The sequence below is a fragment of the Cicer arietinum genome, chromosome 3 (genome assembly GCF_000331145.2).
Source record: "Cicer arietinum cultivar CDC Frontier isolate Library 1 chromosome 3, Cicar.CDCFrontier_v2.0, whole genome shotgun sequence".
Lineage (NCBI taxonomy): Eukaryota > Viridiplantae > Streptophyta > Magnoliopsida > Fabales > Fabaceae > Cicer > Cicer arietinum.
Window position 1 is genome coordinate 74,519,958 of NC_021162.2, and position 14,896 is coordinate 74,534,853.

General features: G+C 29.4%; 1 protein-coding gene across 2 annotated transcripts; it reads right to left on the reverse strand.

Moving 5' to 3' along the window:
- Nucleotides 1–727: 727 nt before the first annotated feature.
- On the reverse strand, nt 728–4,492 carry LOC101513900 (uncharacterized). 2 transcript variants are annotated; one of them, XM_004494500.4, is made up of 4 exons: nt 4,272–4,492; nt 2,431–3,843; nt 1,348–2,332; nt 728–1,130 (listed from the first exon to the last, which is right to left on the reverse strand). In XM_004494500.4, exons 2-4 carry the CDS (start codon nt 3,841–3,843, stop codon nt 874–876), a joined length of 2,655 nt encoding a protein of 884 aa, XP_004494557.1. In that variant the 5' UTR covers nt 4,272–4,492; the 3' UTR covers nt 728–873. The 2 variants fall into 2 exon arrangements, with proteins under 2 accessions (XP_004494557.1, XP_004494556.1); XM_004494499.4 differs by having other exon boundaries at nt 2,431–3,959.
- Between the last annotated feature and the right edge of the window lie 10,404 nt (nt 4,493–14,896).

Below are 14,896 nucleotides of genomic sequence, written 5' to 3' on the forward strand. Positions count from 1 at the left end.
TAAACATGTAGATGAATATTTGTTGTTAGCACAAAATTTATGTGAGTTGGGTTTGAGGGTTTACCATGACCATTTCACATTTAAAAACTGTTGGCGTCAGAAGAGAATTTTAATGATATATTAATAAAAGTATTGGTTTGTTATTTAAGGGCTTGCATAAAGTTGAACATGAATTTTCTTTTCATGGCTAAAGTTAAACATGAATTGGAATTGGACTCTTCCATTTTGAGTAGAAAAAAATACTATATTCTGAACAATGGTTTTCTGTGCTACCTAAATTCAAGGATTGGCTTATTAACTTCAATAGTAAAATGTAAGAAATAGTAAGTTCTCCGGCAAGAAAGTCACTTACAACAACATTGTTTGAGATAGCATGATACAATTGTTTCTCCAACGAAATCTCCCAACCTTAATAATTTTAGTCTTGCCGATAAGAAAAACGTGGTTGAGATCTGTTGAGATTTAAGAGGGAAACTCTATTAAAGATAATCGGTCAGATTCTAGATTAATAAGGGCAACACTGATAGATACTTCGTTCACACCAATAACATCTACAAAAAGAATGAAAAAAATATATGATTTGGAATAAAACTTAATTTTCAAATTATATTATGTTATTGGACTGAGACGCCATTTCTCTTATTTCCTTTTAATTAAATCGTTTCAACCAGGGTAAGGCATGATGATCTTCTGTATGAGTAAAAGTGCAAAATTTAACAAATTAAAGTTTAGAACGAACACATGGGCAGTCTTTCTGTTAAATGTTAGTAAATCATATCAATGTATGCATCAACAGGTAAATAAGAACTTCTTGTCCTAACTTAACTCCTAAGAAAAAGGTGTGTCATTGGACACATTGTAAGAATATTTTGCCTAAAGTCCTAATCGTAACCACTGTGAAGACATTCTGGTGTCCAAAATACTTTTAACCACATCTCCAACAAAAGAATCAAAACAAGAGGAGCAGCAATCTTTAATCATACTCGTTTGTCCACCAGCTATTAATTCAATGTGGGGACAGACGGGTGGTGGAGGCACAATGCAAACTTCACTCTTCTTGTGCTCGATACCACATGCGGCGAGTATAGTGTGCGTAGAACTCCTTGCAATGTCCTTGAAAGTACTATAACCTGAATGAATACATAATGACATTTAAAAAAATTTAATAACAATCTTATTTATAAGACCAACAAAAAGCAAAACAATGGAAACACAATTTAGGTGCCTCAATGAAGATTCTTTTCATATGACCGGAAAAGCCATTCCAAATTTCATGTAATGGTCCCAGCCTTGTGATTTAATGAATGATGACAAATCATGATAAATAAATGATAGAAGAAAAATTACCCAATTCAGTGTCTCGAGACAGGTTCTTCAGATGACTTTTAACCATTGACTGCAACTGCTCCTTTACAATGTGCAAGTTACTTTCTTCTTTGGTAGTAGGGTCCGCCATACTAGCCACGTTGACAGTGTTAGATCTGCTGCTGAACGGGTGGATTGGTTCATAATCTGTTAAGGTGCGTGTCTCCAAAAGTCCAGGCCATATAACCCCATTCACAGCCCTGTTGGAAAACATAGTTGAATCCTGAACCACGGGCCTTCCTGAATTATTTACTCTTACGGAGAAGGGATCTCCATTCTGCATTAATGGAGAAATGTTGTTGCTTAATCCCTCCTCAAAAAATGTGTGATAGGATGTTCCTATGTCCTGTGTCATTGTATGTTGACAAGTTGGTTCCCTACTTTGATCAATTTCAGAGCTATGCATGTTGCTTAATGAACCGGTAGCTGGAACACCATTAATTCTGCCAGTTGTAGAAGTCATTCTATCGATCGAACGTAGCTGCTGAATATGTCGGTGTATCCAGCGTCTCTCTGATAAAGTCGGTGCCCCGCCTCCAGACATTGGAGAAGCTCCTTCGGCACTTCTGCCAGAAAATCTAGAAGATGAAAGATTCCCGAATCCAAACCCGAACCCTTGACTAAAAGATGTATGAGGTGAAGACGTTGAGTTGAGGTCTATACTTTCTCGTATATGAACAGGTGATGGTCTAGAAGGCAGGCTTTGGGTTCCAACTGTTAATTCAGCAACACATTCTTGAGCTTGGGAGTTTGAAGATGCCAAAGCAACTGGTCTACAACCATCACAGTACCAATTACCTTCCGGTACTTCTCTCCCCAAACCAACACAATATGTATGTGCAGGGGAATCACATATATCACAGAGTAGCATGAGACCATCATCTCCGCCTTGATGGCACTCTGAACACATAACCGCCTCGTATGGATCAATATAGCTCCTGAGTTCTTCTTCAGTTGGCTGATAAACCTGCAATGTAAAATCAAAACATTTTCATCAAGATTAACCAATTGAATTTCAAAACCATAAGCAAAAAGTCAACATCTTAAGAAGTAAAATTCAAATACCTGATCACGTTCGGGCACTTGTATCACCACTTCTCTCAAATCAACTGCTGTTGTCGGTCGTGCAGGCTTACTGATTGTTTTGAATCTCTGCTTACACAAAGGGCAGCGAGATTCAACCTTTGACCACTCCATAATACAGGCAAAGCAAAAATAGTGAGTGCAACTGTTTAGTACTCCCCTTACTCTTCTTTTATTTTCCTCAGACAAACAAATTCCACACACCTGCTTTCCCACCTCACTTTTCGAGTCCTCTACTTTTTCCTTCCCCTTCTTTCCTTTTGATTCCTCTATCTTTTCCTTACCCTTCCGTCCTGAAGGCTTCCGTTGCTCATGTAGATCTTCTTCATGTACTCCAACCACTTCATTTTTCATTCGAAGAGAAGCTCTCCTCAAGTTCCTTCTCAAATTCCCACACAACTCCATGGCTTCTTTCACCTGTTCTTTTTCTTCTTCAGAGATAGTAAACTCATAATCAGATGGTCTAGACTCATAATCTGAACCAGAATTGGCATCTTCAATGAGAATCCTTCTCCTTTTCTGGCCTGATTTCTTTCTGCAATTTGTTCGGATGGTTGGACCATTATCTAAAAAATCATCTGCATCATCACACTGTACTTTCCCTCTTGAACCTCCATTCTTTCGTCTTCTCTTTCTCACAGGCTTCTTTGAAACTCTAGAACCACTCCTCTTTCGACCTTTTCTTTTGGTCACAGAAACCCTTTTCCGCAAAGGCTTCTTGCCAACTTTCATGCCATTACTTTTCTTCTTTCTGCCCCTTGTTTCTTCTTCCTCCTCGTCTGTGTAATCTTCTTCCTCCGGAACAAATTCTTCATCGTCATATTTGAAATCCTCTTCTTCGTATTTGAAATCCTCATCCTTGTCATTGCCATCTGCCTCTTCTTCTTCAACTTCTTCATCTTCTAACTCTTCTTCTTCTTCTTCTTCCTCTTCTTCTTCGTCCTCTTCTTCATCTTGTTCTTCGTATTGTTCTTCATCGTCGTCGTCGTCCTCTTCTTCTTCTTCTTCATCATCATCATCATCTTCTTCATATTGTTCTTCTTCTTGTTCTTGTTCTTCTAGCTGTGCTGAACATGTAATCCTTCTTCTCTTCCGCGAGGTTTTACTTGCATTCTTCTGCTGAGACCTTACACCCTTTTTGGCCTTCGATCTATTGAATTTCGTCACTCGTTGAATCTCCTCTTCTTCCACATCCTCGTCTTCTATAAAATCATCAAAACTATCCTCAGGTGCACATCCATCCAAAGAGAAACACTCGTCCTCTGGACAATCAGATACATTCCCAGCATCATCCGAAACCACATAATCCTCATCAGAATCATCAGAACCACCCCCCTTTGACCGAACCCTTTTTCTTAAATTGCGTTTGCTACTAACCTTTCCTCCCTTTACCATCTGTTCTCACACACACACAAACAGATACCAAAACACCAATTTATCAAAATCCCAATTTATCAAAAATTAAATCATATTCATGTCGTTACCCTTCCATCCAATATCCCCTTTTAAGCCTAACACAAACGAAGCAACAAAGTTATAAACTTTACCTAATAGAGACCAAAGATCTGATTCAGCAATTAGCATATAATAATAACAGGAAACAATGAAATAATTACAGAGATTCCGTAATTAGTTTGGTCATAAATTATAAGGGATTGTGACAGCACCGATCAATCGTATAGAAATTGGGGGAAAAAAATAAAATGGAAAAAACGTGAATTTGAAAAGCCGAGAAAAATCAATTTCGAAATCGAAATTGTAAAGAGGAGATTAAACGCAGTTAAGATGAGAATCTTATAAAGAAAGAGGATTTGATTTGATACCTGAGAAAGAGGAAGAAGAAAGCGAAGCACAAAGGATCCAAATTGCAGAAAAAACGTTTCTTTGAACAGTTTCTTTTTCAGTTGTTTAAATAATTAATTAATAATATTTAAATATGGAATTTTAATTTGCTTGACATTTGAGAGAGAGAAATAGGTTTTTGTTTTTCAAGAGAACGTTCAAATGGCTTCTGCAACCGTGCGACCTTTGGGTATGACACGCTCCGAATTACTGAAATACCCCCATCGAGGACGTAATTTGCGGTGTTTCATCTTGCTTATCTTTATTTTTTATTTATATAGACGATAAACGATGTAAGATTTTTTTTTTTTTACTTTAATTAATAATTTGTTTATTTTTCTTGTCTTGTAAAAAATTCTTGTTTATGTGTATTATGTATATTTTTTGTATTTTCATTATTATTTTAACTTAAAAAAAAATACATTTAATTCTTATCATATAATTTGATATCTCTTATCTAATAGAGAGAGATTTTTGCTAAGACAACTTAAGAGATTAATAAAATGTACTTTTATGTAATATTCAAATTTTGCATTAAAAAGATAAGTTAAATAGCAAAATATACCGTCAAAGTCTATTTAATAGTCTAAGATACGTGATAGTCCATAAGTTATCAAATAATTTATCGTAATTTAATATTTGATAAATTAATAAAATACAATACAATGTTCTTTAAATTTAATATTTATCGTGTGTGTGAGTTAAGTTAAAAATTATAATGATATGATAAAAAATAATAATTTATTTAATTATTTTTATAAAATAAAATTTAAAATATATAAAATTGAAATTTAATAAAATATAAATATAAATCAAAAAGGGTAAGTACAATTAAAAAATAAATTAATATATATATAATTTTATCAAAAGAGTAGTTTTATTATTTTATATAATTTAATAAAATAAAAATCTACTGACATTAAAATACTTTTATAGAGTATTTTTATAACTATTAGTGTATATGCAATAGAATATCTGCTTTTTTCCATAAAAAAACAGTATAAGTAACAAAATTTTATATTAACACAAAAATCTACTGAGTTTAAAATATTTTATAGAGTATTTTTATAACTATTAAAGTTTCTTTTAACTTTTTTGATTAAAAAAACGTTATATAACAAAATTTTATATATTATTATTTAAGAAATTTTAATAATTTGATTTGTACATATTATAAAAATGTAAATAAAAATTTAAATAAAGGATTAAACAAACAAAAAATCATATCATTTTATACATAAGCACTCTTTTTACCTATAAATATAAACATTATAAAATCAAATAAAATTGACGTGTTTAAAATACAATAATTTTATATGAGTTTGTTTTGTTTATAATTAAAATCGAATAGAGGATATTATATATTTTTGCTTTAATAAAGGTATAGATATTTTTTTTAAATAGTTATTTAATTGAATATAGAATAATAAAATAGAGCAGTTTAAATAAAGGGCAAAACTGAAAGAAAAAATAAATAAATAAATAAAAAGTACGTAGATATACACCATCATATAGCACTGGCCAACTCTATTAATATGTTGGTTTATAAATGAATTCTTGTGTCCTAAACTGATTTTCTCCAAATAACTGTTGATCATTTGTTTAAACTATATATTTAAAAAAAAATTAAAACTTTTTGTATTTATATTTGAATGTCATGTATGATAAATATATTTACAAATTATTGGGGTAAAAATCACAACAACAACAACGTCAACCATAAATTTATGTGATTTAATATAATTGTATGTTTAATTGTAATTTTAGTCTTTTATATTTATTAATTTATGAAATTGATCACTCTATTTTAAAATTTGACCATTTTGTTCTCTCATTCTTATTTTCTAACTAAAAAAACTATGTGATTTAATATAATTGTATGTTTAATTATAATTTTAGTATCTTATATTTATCAAATCACGAAATTGGCCATTCTATTTTAAAATCTGCAATATAATAGAATGACATATAATGATTAATAGTCGTGAAGTAACATTTTCTAAAAATTTAACTTTCAACTTCAATTTTTATTTTTTTATTTTTGTAATTTAATTAATGACATATAAACAATTAATGCATCTAGATAATTATATATCATAAAATTGTATATCAAATCGTCATTAAAAAATATGAGGGAATGGTATAAATTGTTGACTTTTAAAATAAGGGATCAATTTAGCAATTGATGAAAAATAAAGAGATTAAAATTGCAATTAAACTTAAACTTTAATATGATCATTATTTAAAATAATTTTACATGTACAAATTGTCAGTAATCAAGATCCTCTACTCTATCTTCTCTATCTTTTGATGAAATTGTTCATATTTTATCTCAGAATCAAAATTTCTATTTCATTTAGATGATATTTATCAACTTGTTTTAATCACCAATTTTTCTTCAAAATAAACTAATATCATAAATTGTCACTAACACAGGATAATGTGTTTACATATGTTGTGATTTGGATTTAAGGGTTTAAGTCTAAAAGCTCGCATTTGATAGATGCTATGCAAATTTAACGGCAAATTTGGTGATTCTGATTGTTTTTGCAATTACGTGTCCTATTTAATATGAATGCGTTTCTCTTAAAAAAACTCAACACGTAAAATTGTAATGGCAATGAAACAAGATTTTGAATTCACTAAAGACAATAAGTGGATGTGACCCGTTCAATAGATATTGAAGGTCTAACTCTTAAGTACAATAATTTTAATTTTCTTTAAAAAATAATAATATTTATAATCCAAGAGTTTGATTTTCATAGAAGAGTCTTGCACTTACCTGGTGAAAGAATGCATACTTGGAGTTAAGGGTCTACGAAGTATATTAAAAATAATCAAAAAAAAAATTTATTGAAAATTTTTTTATATTTAATTTTGTCGAAAAAATTTTGTCAAATGAATTTTGAAATTATTTTTCTGAATTTTATTTAAAAAAAAAATAATCGAAGCTTTTATCACAAAATAATTTTATATTTCTCAAAAAAATTGAAATTTTTTTGTCAAAAGAATTTCAAAATTATTTTCGCGAATAATTTGTTCGAAACCGATTTTAATTTAAAACTTGTTCAAAATATTAAACTGGTTTATATTTTATAAATCAGTTTTAAATTGATTCAGAACTATACTGAACTTGATTTGAATGTGGTTTTCAAAAATCGAACCAAATCATTAATATGGTCCAATTCAATACAGTTTTTGTACCATAAAAACCCGTATAAAGATGTTGCTTGTTTGATAAATGAATGAGTTAAATTCACCCATTCTTGTCACTTCAACTCATTCAAACTACCAAACTATGTGGTGGTTTCCAGTGGACTATATAAAGAGGTTGGTTGTTTGTTTTTTGGTTTAATTGTATTTTAACCGCTCTAGACATGTGTAATTTATAATGACATGAGATGATATAATGAAAGAAAAAAATCAATTAAAAAATAATAATAAATCTCTATTATATCTCCTATCTTTTCCTCTTTTGGCATTTTATCACCGTCAAAATATGAGTTATGTCAATATTTTCTCCTTGGTGTACTTTCTATCGGTTTCTAAGCACATACATCGAAATCTTCTTGCATTTTCCTTGAATCTCTTTTTGATGGAATTTCAAATTTTTCTTTTTATAAGTTCAAATGAAGTTGAAAATGAATGTTTAATAAATGACATTGGTGTAACGGCATAAATAGTTAATGAAATTATAAAAATATCAAAACAAAGAGAAAATGAATCAACAGTGGAATTAGAGATTTTAATTTTAGTTTTTTTAATTAAGTAAATATAATTTTGTTTTGCTTTATTTAATAAAAAAAATAGTTTATCTTTAAAATCAATTAAATAATTTTAATTATAATATTAAAAAGTTGACCATAAAAAAAAAATCAGTTGCAAAATCAAAAATAGATAAAGGTGAGGGCTAAAATAACCCACATAGACCAAAATAGTATATAAGTCTTGTTTTTTCTCCATTTGACTGTCAAGATCCAAGAGTAGTTCAACTGCATGTGACTTTGGAAGCTTGTCAACATGGCCAATGCCTATGCTTAAATAATAAGAATATTTTACCTCTATATATTTTTTAATTATTATTTTTTATTATATCTTATATTAAAATTTATATACCAAAATATCTTATAAAATTACATAACCGTCGTAAAATTTATATACCAAAATATTTTTTTTTTTACATGAGTTTGTAGTTATTTCGCTCGTAGAAAAATATTTACTCACAGACAAGCAGTGGAATAGAGTTACTTAAGGAATGTGCGTGGGTAGCATGACTCACCGATTTTCCATGGATAAAGTGCAAATACTTACCGACAAAAAAGTCACAAGTAACATTACTCACGTAAAATCTGTAAGACATTCTACTGATTTCTATTTGATATTTAAAATTTAATCCATGGTATCTCCGTGGGTACATTATCATTTACTCATGGAATTTTCATGAGTAATGAAAAAATATTTTCATTCTATTTTGTATTCTATTGTTTCCTAGTTTTTTTTAATGTATTTTTAAAATAAATTGTAAGCATATTAAAATATCATTGTGAAAAAAAATTGAAATATAATTAGAGTTGTCGCGCGGCTTTATTTTTCTGTCAAATTATATATATATATATATATATATATATAATATTCTTTTGTTAATTACACCTTTTGACAAATTATAATCACAATTCACAACTATATATATATTCTTCTCTTCGTTATTCAAAAGCTAGCTAGATTCTCAATTACCGATTATAAGGTAATCAGTTCAATCAGTTATTCTGCAAACTAAGTAATTAATTAACAAATAATCACTAAATTAATATTTACTATTCTCTAAACATCCAACATAATAATTAATTAAATAGCAACTTTATTTGGTTCATGGTACTCATAACAATAAGCTCCAACAACAAAAAATCAATATTACACCTCACAACAGAGTTAGGAATTAAATTAACAGAGGTAGGAATTTTCAAGCTTTTACATGTGAAAATGAAATGTTAGGGATTTCAACGAGTTATACAAGAACAAAACGAAAGAACGGATTATGGTTCATTGACACAATAAATAATCATAAAAATAGAGCAAAATAAAGGGAGCAAATGAGATAACAACAATGAACGGGAGTGAAACAGAGAAATAACAAACAAGAGAGATCGAATGAGAGAGAAAGAGAAAACATGTGAATGAGACTTTAAAGTGGCGGTCAGAAAACTCGGCGGCAGCAAAATGGTCTGAATCGTGGCACAGTGAAACAATTGGAAGAAGGGTTTTGTGAGAGAGTTAGAATCCTTAACTCTAACTCTCTTAGTTTAAGTTATAAGTTTACTTACTGAAGCTATTTCCTTTTGTTTGTAAGAAAAAATAATAAAGTTTTTTTATATATAATAATAAACAAAATTTTACTTTTCCTTTATCAACGGATAATTTGTATATAATTTAATATTATTTTCTTCATTTATCTACGAAGAATCGATGGTAAAAAAAATACGAAAAATTTTTGGCAACTTAAAGTTCAATTGAATTTTTTTAATTTTACCTACGGATTATTTTAATTTTACATACCGACTAACTGTGAAATTCAATTAAAAAATAATAATTTATGTAATAACAAATTTACTCGCGATTTTTCCGTACATATTAAATAATTTATCCACGAACTGACATCTGTAGGTATATAAATCTTTTATTGTAGTGTATATTTTATTTTAATAACTTAATAAGGATAAATATCATAAAAAAAAATTAATAAAATCAAACAAAATACATTTAATGTGATTAAATAGATGTGTCAAAATAAATAACGTGTTATATTTTTTTTAACAATTTCCTCTTATTTTACCAATAAATTAACAACTTCATTCTCCTATATTTTCTTCTGATCTAATAAATAAAAAATAATAATAATAAAGAAGACATGAAAACAGTTGTTGTTTTTATTTCTATTATCTTTTATTTATTAGATTCGGAGAAAAACTAAGAGGAAATTGTTAAGTTATTTATAAAATATAAGAAAATTGTTAAAATAATGTATCACATTAGTTATTTTAACACACCTACTCAACCATTGTATTTTTTTCTTTTAAATATATTTTATTAATTTTAATAATATAATTTTATTATTTTTTATTAAATTAACAAATAGAAAATAAAAAAAAATGAAATTGTTATAAATGATCGCATTAGACATTCGACCACCTGCAAAAAAAAGGAATCGCAGATCAGAAATGAGACATGTTAAAAAAATAAGACATTTTGATCTAAATTCGAAGAGTTTTAAATAATAATAAAAATGATATTGAAGCCAAATATCTGAATCACGTCGACATTTTCCTATACTAACGATTTTGAAACGACAGCGTTTCGCTTGGAGGACGAAGTAGGTGTGCGTTTGAAGATCAAGTACACGTGTAGGGCGAAAGCTAGAGAGAACGTGTAGGATACTAACGATTTTCCATGTTGCTTATAATTCTACAAGAAACTATAATTTTTTCTTCAATTTATTTTCAAAAAGATATTTAATTTGATCCAACTTGCCACCAGATCATTATAGCATTGTTAAGTGGAAATTAGTCTTTTTAATTTGTCACTGCCCTATTCCGTGAACTATAATTATCTGAGTGATGATTGATGAATAACACAAGAATCTATTTTGGTGGTTATTGAGTGGTCTAAGAAATAGATGAAATTACGGTTGAATTAGGTTCATCAGGCATGATTACGGATAAAAAGAAACTCTTATATACCATGCAATAAATAAACTGAGTCAATTTCTTTTAATTGTGACTTAGTGTTATTATTATTGTTGCTCGGTTACAGCACACATGTATATATATAAATAGTTAACAACATTAAGATAATGAAATCCCTATGTAAAAGGTAGACTAGCAAATAATAAAGAATATTCAACTCAGTTGATATACTAAATAAATACTATAAAGCTATATAAAAAAATTAGCAATAAAAACTAATTAAATGATTGATACTCAATTGAAGTTTGATTTGATTTTTTATGTACATAGCTGTAACATAATAATAATAATAATAATAATAATAATAATAATAATAATAATAATAATAATAATAGTAATATACTTTTAACAGTTTTCGTTTATCAGATACAACCAAAACAATAATATTCATATGTTTTAATTTAACTTTTTCTATTTAATGTATATATACATATTATTTATTTTTATTTTAAAAGAGCAAATTAATAAATTATTTTCTTATTATACTATGTTCATTTCTAAATCCTAATAAGATTTAAAGATGATATAATAGATATATAATAAAATTAATTTATAATGAACATAATTGAGACATATTATAATTAATGATTCTATCATATCATGTGTTTCTTATCCTAACAAGAATCAGCTATTTAGCTACCCTCTCTATTATCATAACAAAAGTTAATTATATCAATTTGAGTATCTATCTTCAGTTATTCCTCCAAAACAAGACACAAATAATTTATAGACAGTGACTATAAGTTGTGTCCTTATTGATTAAATTAAAGTAATATGATTATGCAATAATTCATCTAAAGGAAGTATGATTTGCAAAGTACATTCCTAATCAAACACTCATTTAGAATAAAGTCTTCTAACTAGCATGATAATTGTTGAATGGAATATCAAGTTAAGATCCAAACTGTATATGAGTACCGTAAATGCAAGTCCTAAAAAGATGGTCTATGGATTTTCCACACCTAGGACAAATTAGATGGCATAAAACCCCTCCAGAATTTAGGTTCACTCTAGACATAACAGTATACATTTGGTGCTTTGTCTTTTAAGCATGTACCAGATCAGAAGAGAAGAAAGTTGCAGAACAAAAGTGAAGCAATTATATTGGCAGGGTATCATCCAATAGGTGCCTACAAATTGTATGATCCTATCAGAGGCAAGGTGGTCGTTAGTAGGGATGTCAAGATTGTTGAACATGAGAACTAGAATTGGAAATAGAAGTAAATTTCTAGCAGCCAACACTGGGACTGGGAGCAAGCAACCAGTAGCACAAACCAACCTTCACAAATTCTTTTGCAAGTATAAAATGAGCAGCATATCAGTGGAAATAGAGATGAAGATAGAATTGAATAAAGCAGATCCCAAAGAACAAGAAAGCCACCAACTTATTTACAAGTATTTGAAGTGTACAATAATAGTGAAGTTGACAACAGTGGATATTTAGTACATTTTGCTTTATTTGCTTATGCATAACCTTTAAATATTGAAGAGACATTGAAGAAATGACCCTGGAAGAAAGCAATGGTGGAAGAGATCGATGCCATTGAGAAGAATCAAACACGGTACTTGATAGATTTGCCTCAAAAACAGAAGCATATTGGAGTAAAATGAGTCTACAAGTTGAAGTTGAATCCAGATGCAACAATTGCTAAGTACAAAGCTATATTGGTTGCCAAGGGATTTCTACAAAGAGCATGCATAAACTATTCTAAAGTGTTTGCTCCAGTGGCCAGAATTGAGACAATCAGGCTTGTGATAGCACTGGCGTGTGCTAGGGGTTGGCTGATGTGCTAGCTTGATGTGAAATATGCATTTTTGAATGGATGGCTGGAAGAAGAGGTGTATGTCTCTCAACCATCAGGTTTTGTGATTAAGGGAAAAGAGGATAAAGTACTCAGATTGAGGAAAACTCTATATGGTTTGAAGCAAACACCAAGAGCTTGGAACAGAAGATTTGATTCATTTCTAATTGGCATTGGATTCATCAAATGCACATTTGAATATGGAGTTTATGTGAAGCATTCCACACTGAATGGAGAGCTTGCAATGATCTTGTTGTGCCTTTATATTGACGACTGGCAACAGCAAGGCAATTATAGAATTCAAAGAAATCATGAAGGATGAGTTCGAAATGACAGACTTGGGCAAATTGAGCTGCTTTCTGAGCATGAAGTTTTCTAAAAACTGAAGAAGGTCTGCTGATGCATCAGAAGAAGTATGCTAGAGAAACTTTGAGAAGGTTCAATATGGCTGATTGCAACCCTGCAGCCATTCCAATGAAGATCAATGTAAAGCTGGAAATAGAAATTGAAGAGGAGTTGGCTGATTCGACTTTATTCAAATTCAAACAAGTTGTTGGTTCCCTAACATCTGCTATAGTTTGGGAGTGGTAAGCAGATTCATGGGGAGACCCAAGCACTCTCATTGGTTAGCAGTGAAGATGATCATGAGATATATTCAAGGCACAATTGGGCATGACATTATGTTTGCAACATATATGAAACATGAAAATAAAGACTTAGTGGGATATTCAAATTCAGATTAGTGTGGAAACAATAATGATAGAAGGAGCACTTTAGGATATGTGTTCAAATTTATGAAATAACCAATAGCATGGAACTCAAAGAAGCAGCTTGTGATAGCACTATCATCATGTGAAACAGCCTGTTAGTATAAACAACATACTCATCTCAACAAACATAATACATTTTTTATTTCATTCATTTCTTCTTTCTGGTTTTACTTCCATTGCAAATAAAATGCCAATAGCATGGAGTAAACCTAATTTGACTTAAAGCATCTACTAACAAGTGAATGAATGTATATAGATAAGATTCTCATACTACATTTGGCTAAAATGGCCATATAAAACTTTATGAATCTTCTATAGCCCTTACCACATTCTTTCTTCTTTTTTAAGAAGAGAGTTTCAATGAATCTGCCTTTGATCATTCTTGCAACCAAGTCAAAAACTCCAAATAATGTATATAAAATTTATCTTGACAACATCTTTGATTAAAACCATATATATCCATCTCACAAGCTCTTTTTTTTCCAAAATTAATTTCTTCCAAACTTTAGTTTTAAAATCAAACACCCGCCTTTTATATTTCCCAACAAAGATATAAAGACCTTCATATTTCAATTACCATTGTTATAAATTTTAGACACAATTTTTATAGTTTAGTTATTCATATTTATAATTTTTACTATCATTTTTCATTTAAAATATTTATATTTATTTGATTTTAAATTATTTTTATATTTTATGATTGTGAATGAGGAAAGAAATTTCTTGTCCTATCTTACTAGTTTATAACTCAACCTACTTAAGAATAATAGTTTAACTAAAGAAACATAATTAGATAAAGATGATAAATAAAATTAACTTTTATAATACTATGTTGGCTGATTAAATATTAAATTGTTCAATGGTCCAACAAGAAAAGAAATAAGCCCAACCTACTAAAGTTGAAGAGTTTTGTACCAGGCACCCCCCCAATTTGACCTGCCACCCCCCCAGTATTTTTTAAAGACCAAAATACCCCTTTGTAAAACAGTATAATATTATTTACAAAATTACCATTCAGATTTCACACCCCACCACCTTCGAAAATTTACAAAAAAAAATGTTGGATTCGAAAGTTTAAAATTTTCGAAATGAATTTTAGTAAGTTACTCGAAATTGTTGCTATTTTAAAACCTTCGAAATGCAGTTTATTTAAAAAAAAGACAAATTTTCGAAACTTTGGATAAATGCCAAATTTTTGAAATAGACAGTATTCGAAACTTTGCTTGCATTTGAAAGTTTCGAAATAGAGTTATGCTTCGAACATTTGGCTTTTGATGAAACCTTCGAAATGTAG

Coding starts and splice junctions, on each gene's coding strand:
- LOC101513900 (XM_004494500.4), bottom strand. CDS start 3,843: ATGGTAAAGGGAGGAAAGGTTAGTAGCAAACGCAATTTAAGAAAAAGG. Junction 2,333..2,430: donor AAGTGCCCGAACGTGATCAG/GTATTTGAATTT, acceptor TTTACATTGCAG/GTTTATCAGCCAACTGAAGA. Junction 1,131..1,347: donor GTCTCGAGACACTGAATTGG/GTAATTTTTCTT, acceptor GTATTCATTCAG/GTTATAGTACTTTCAAGGAC.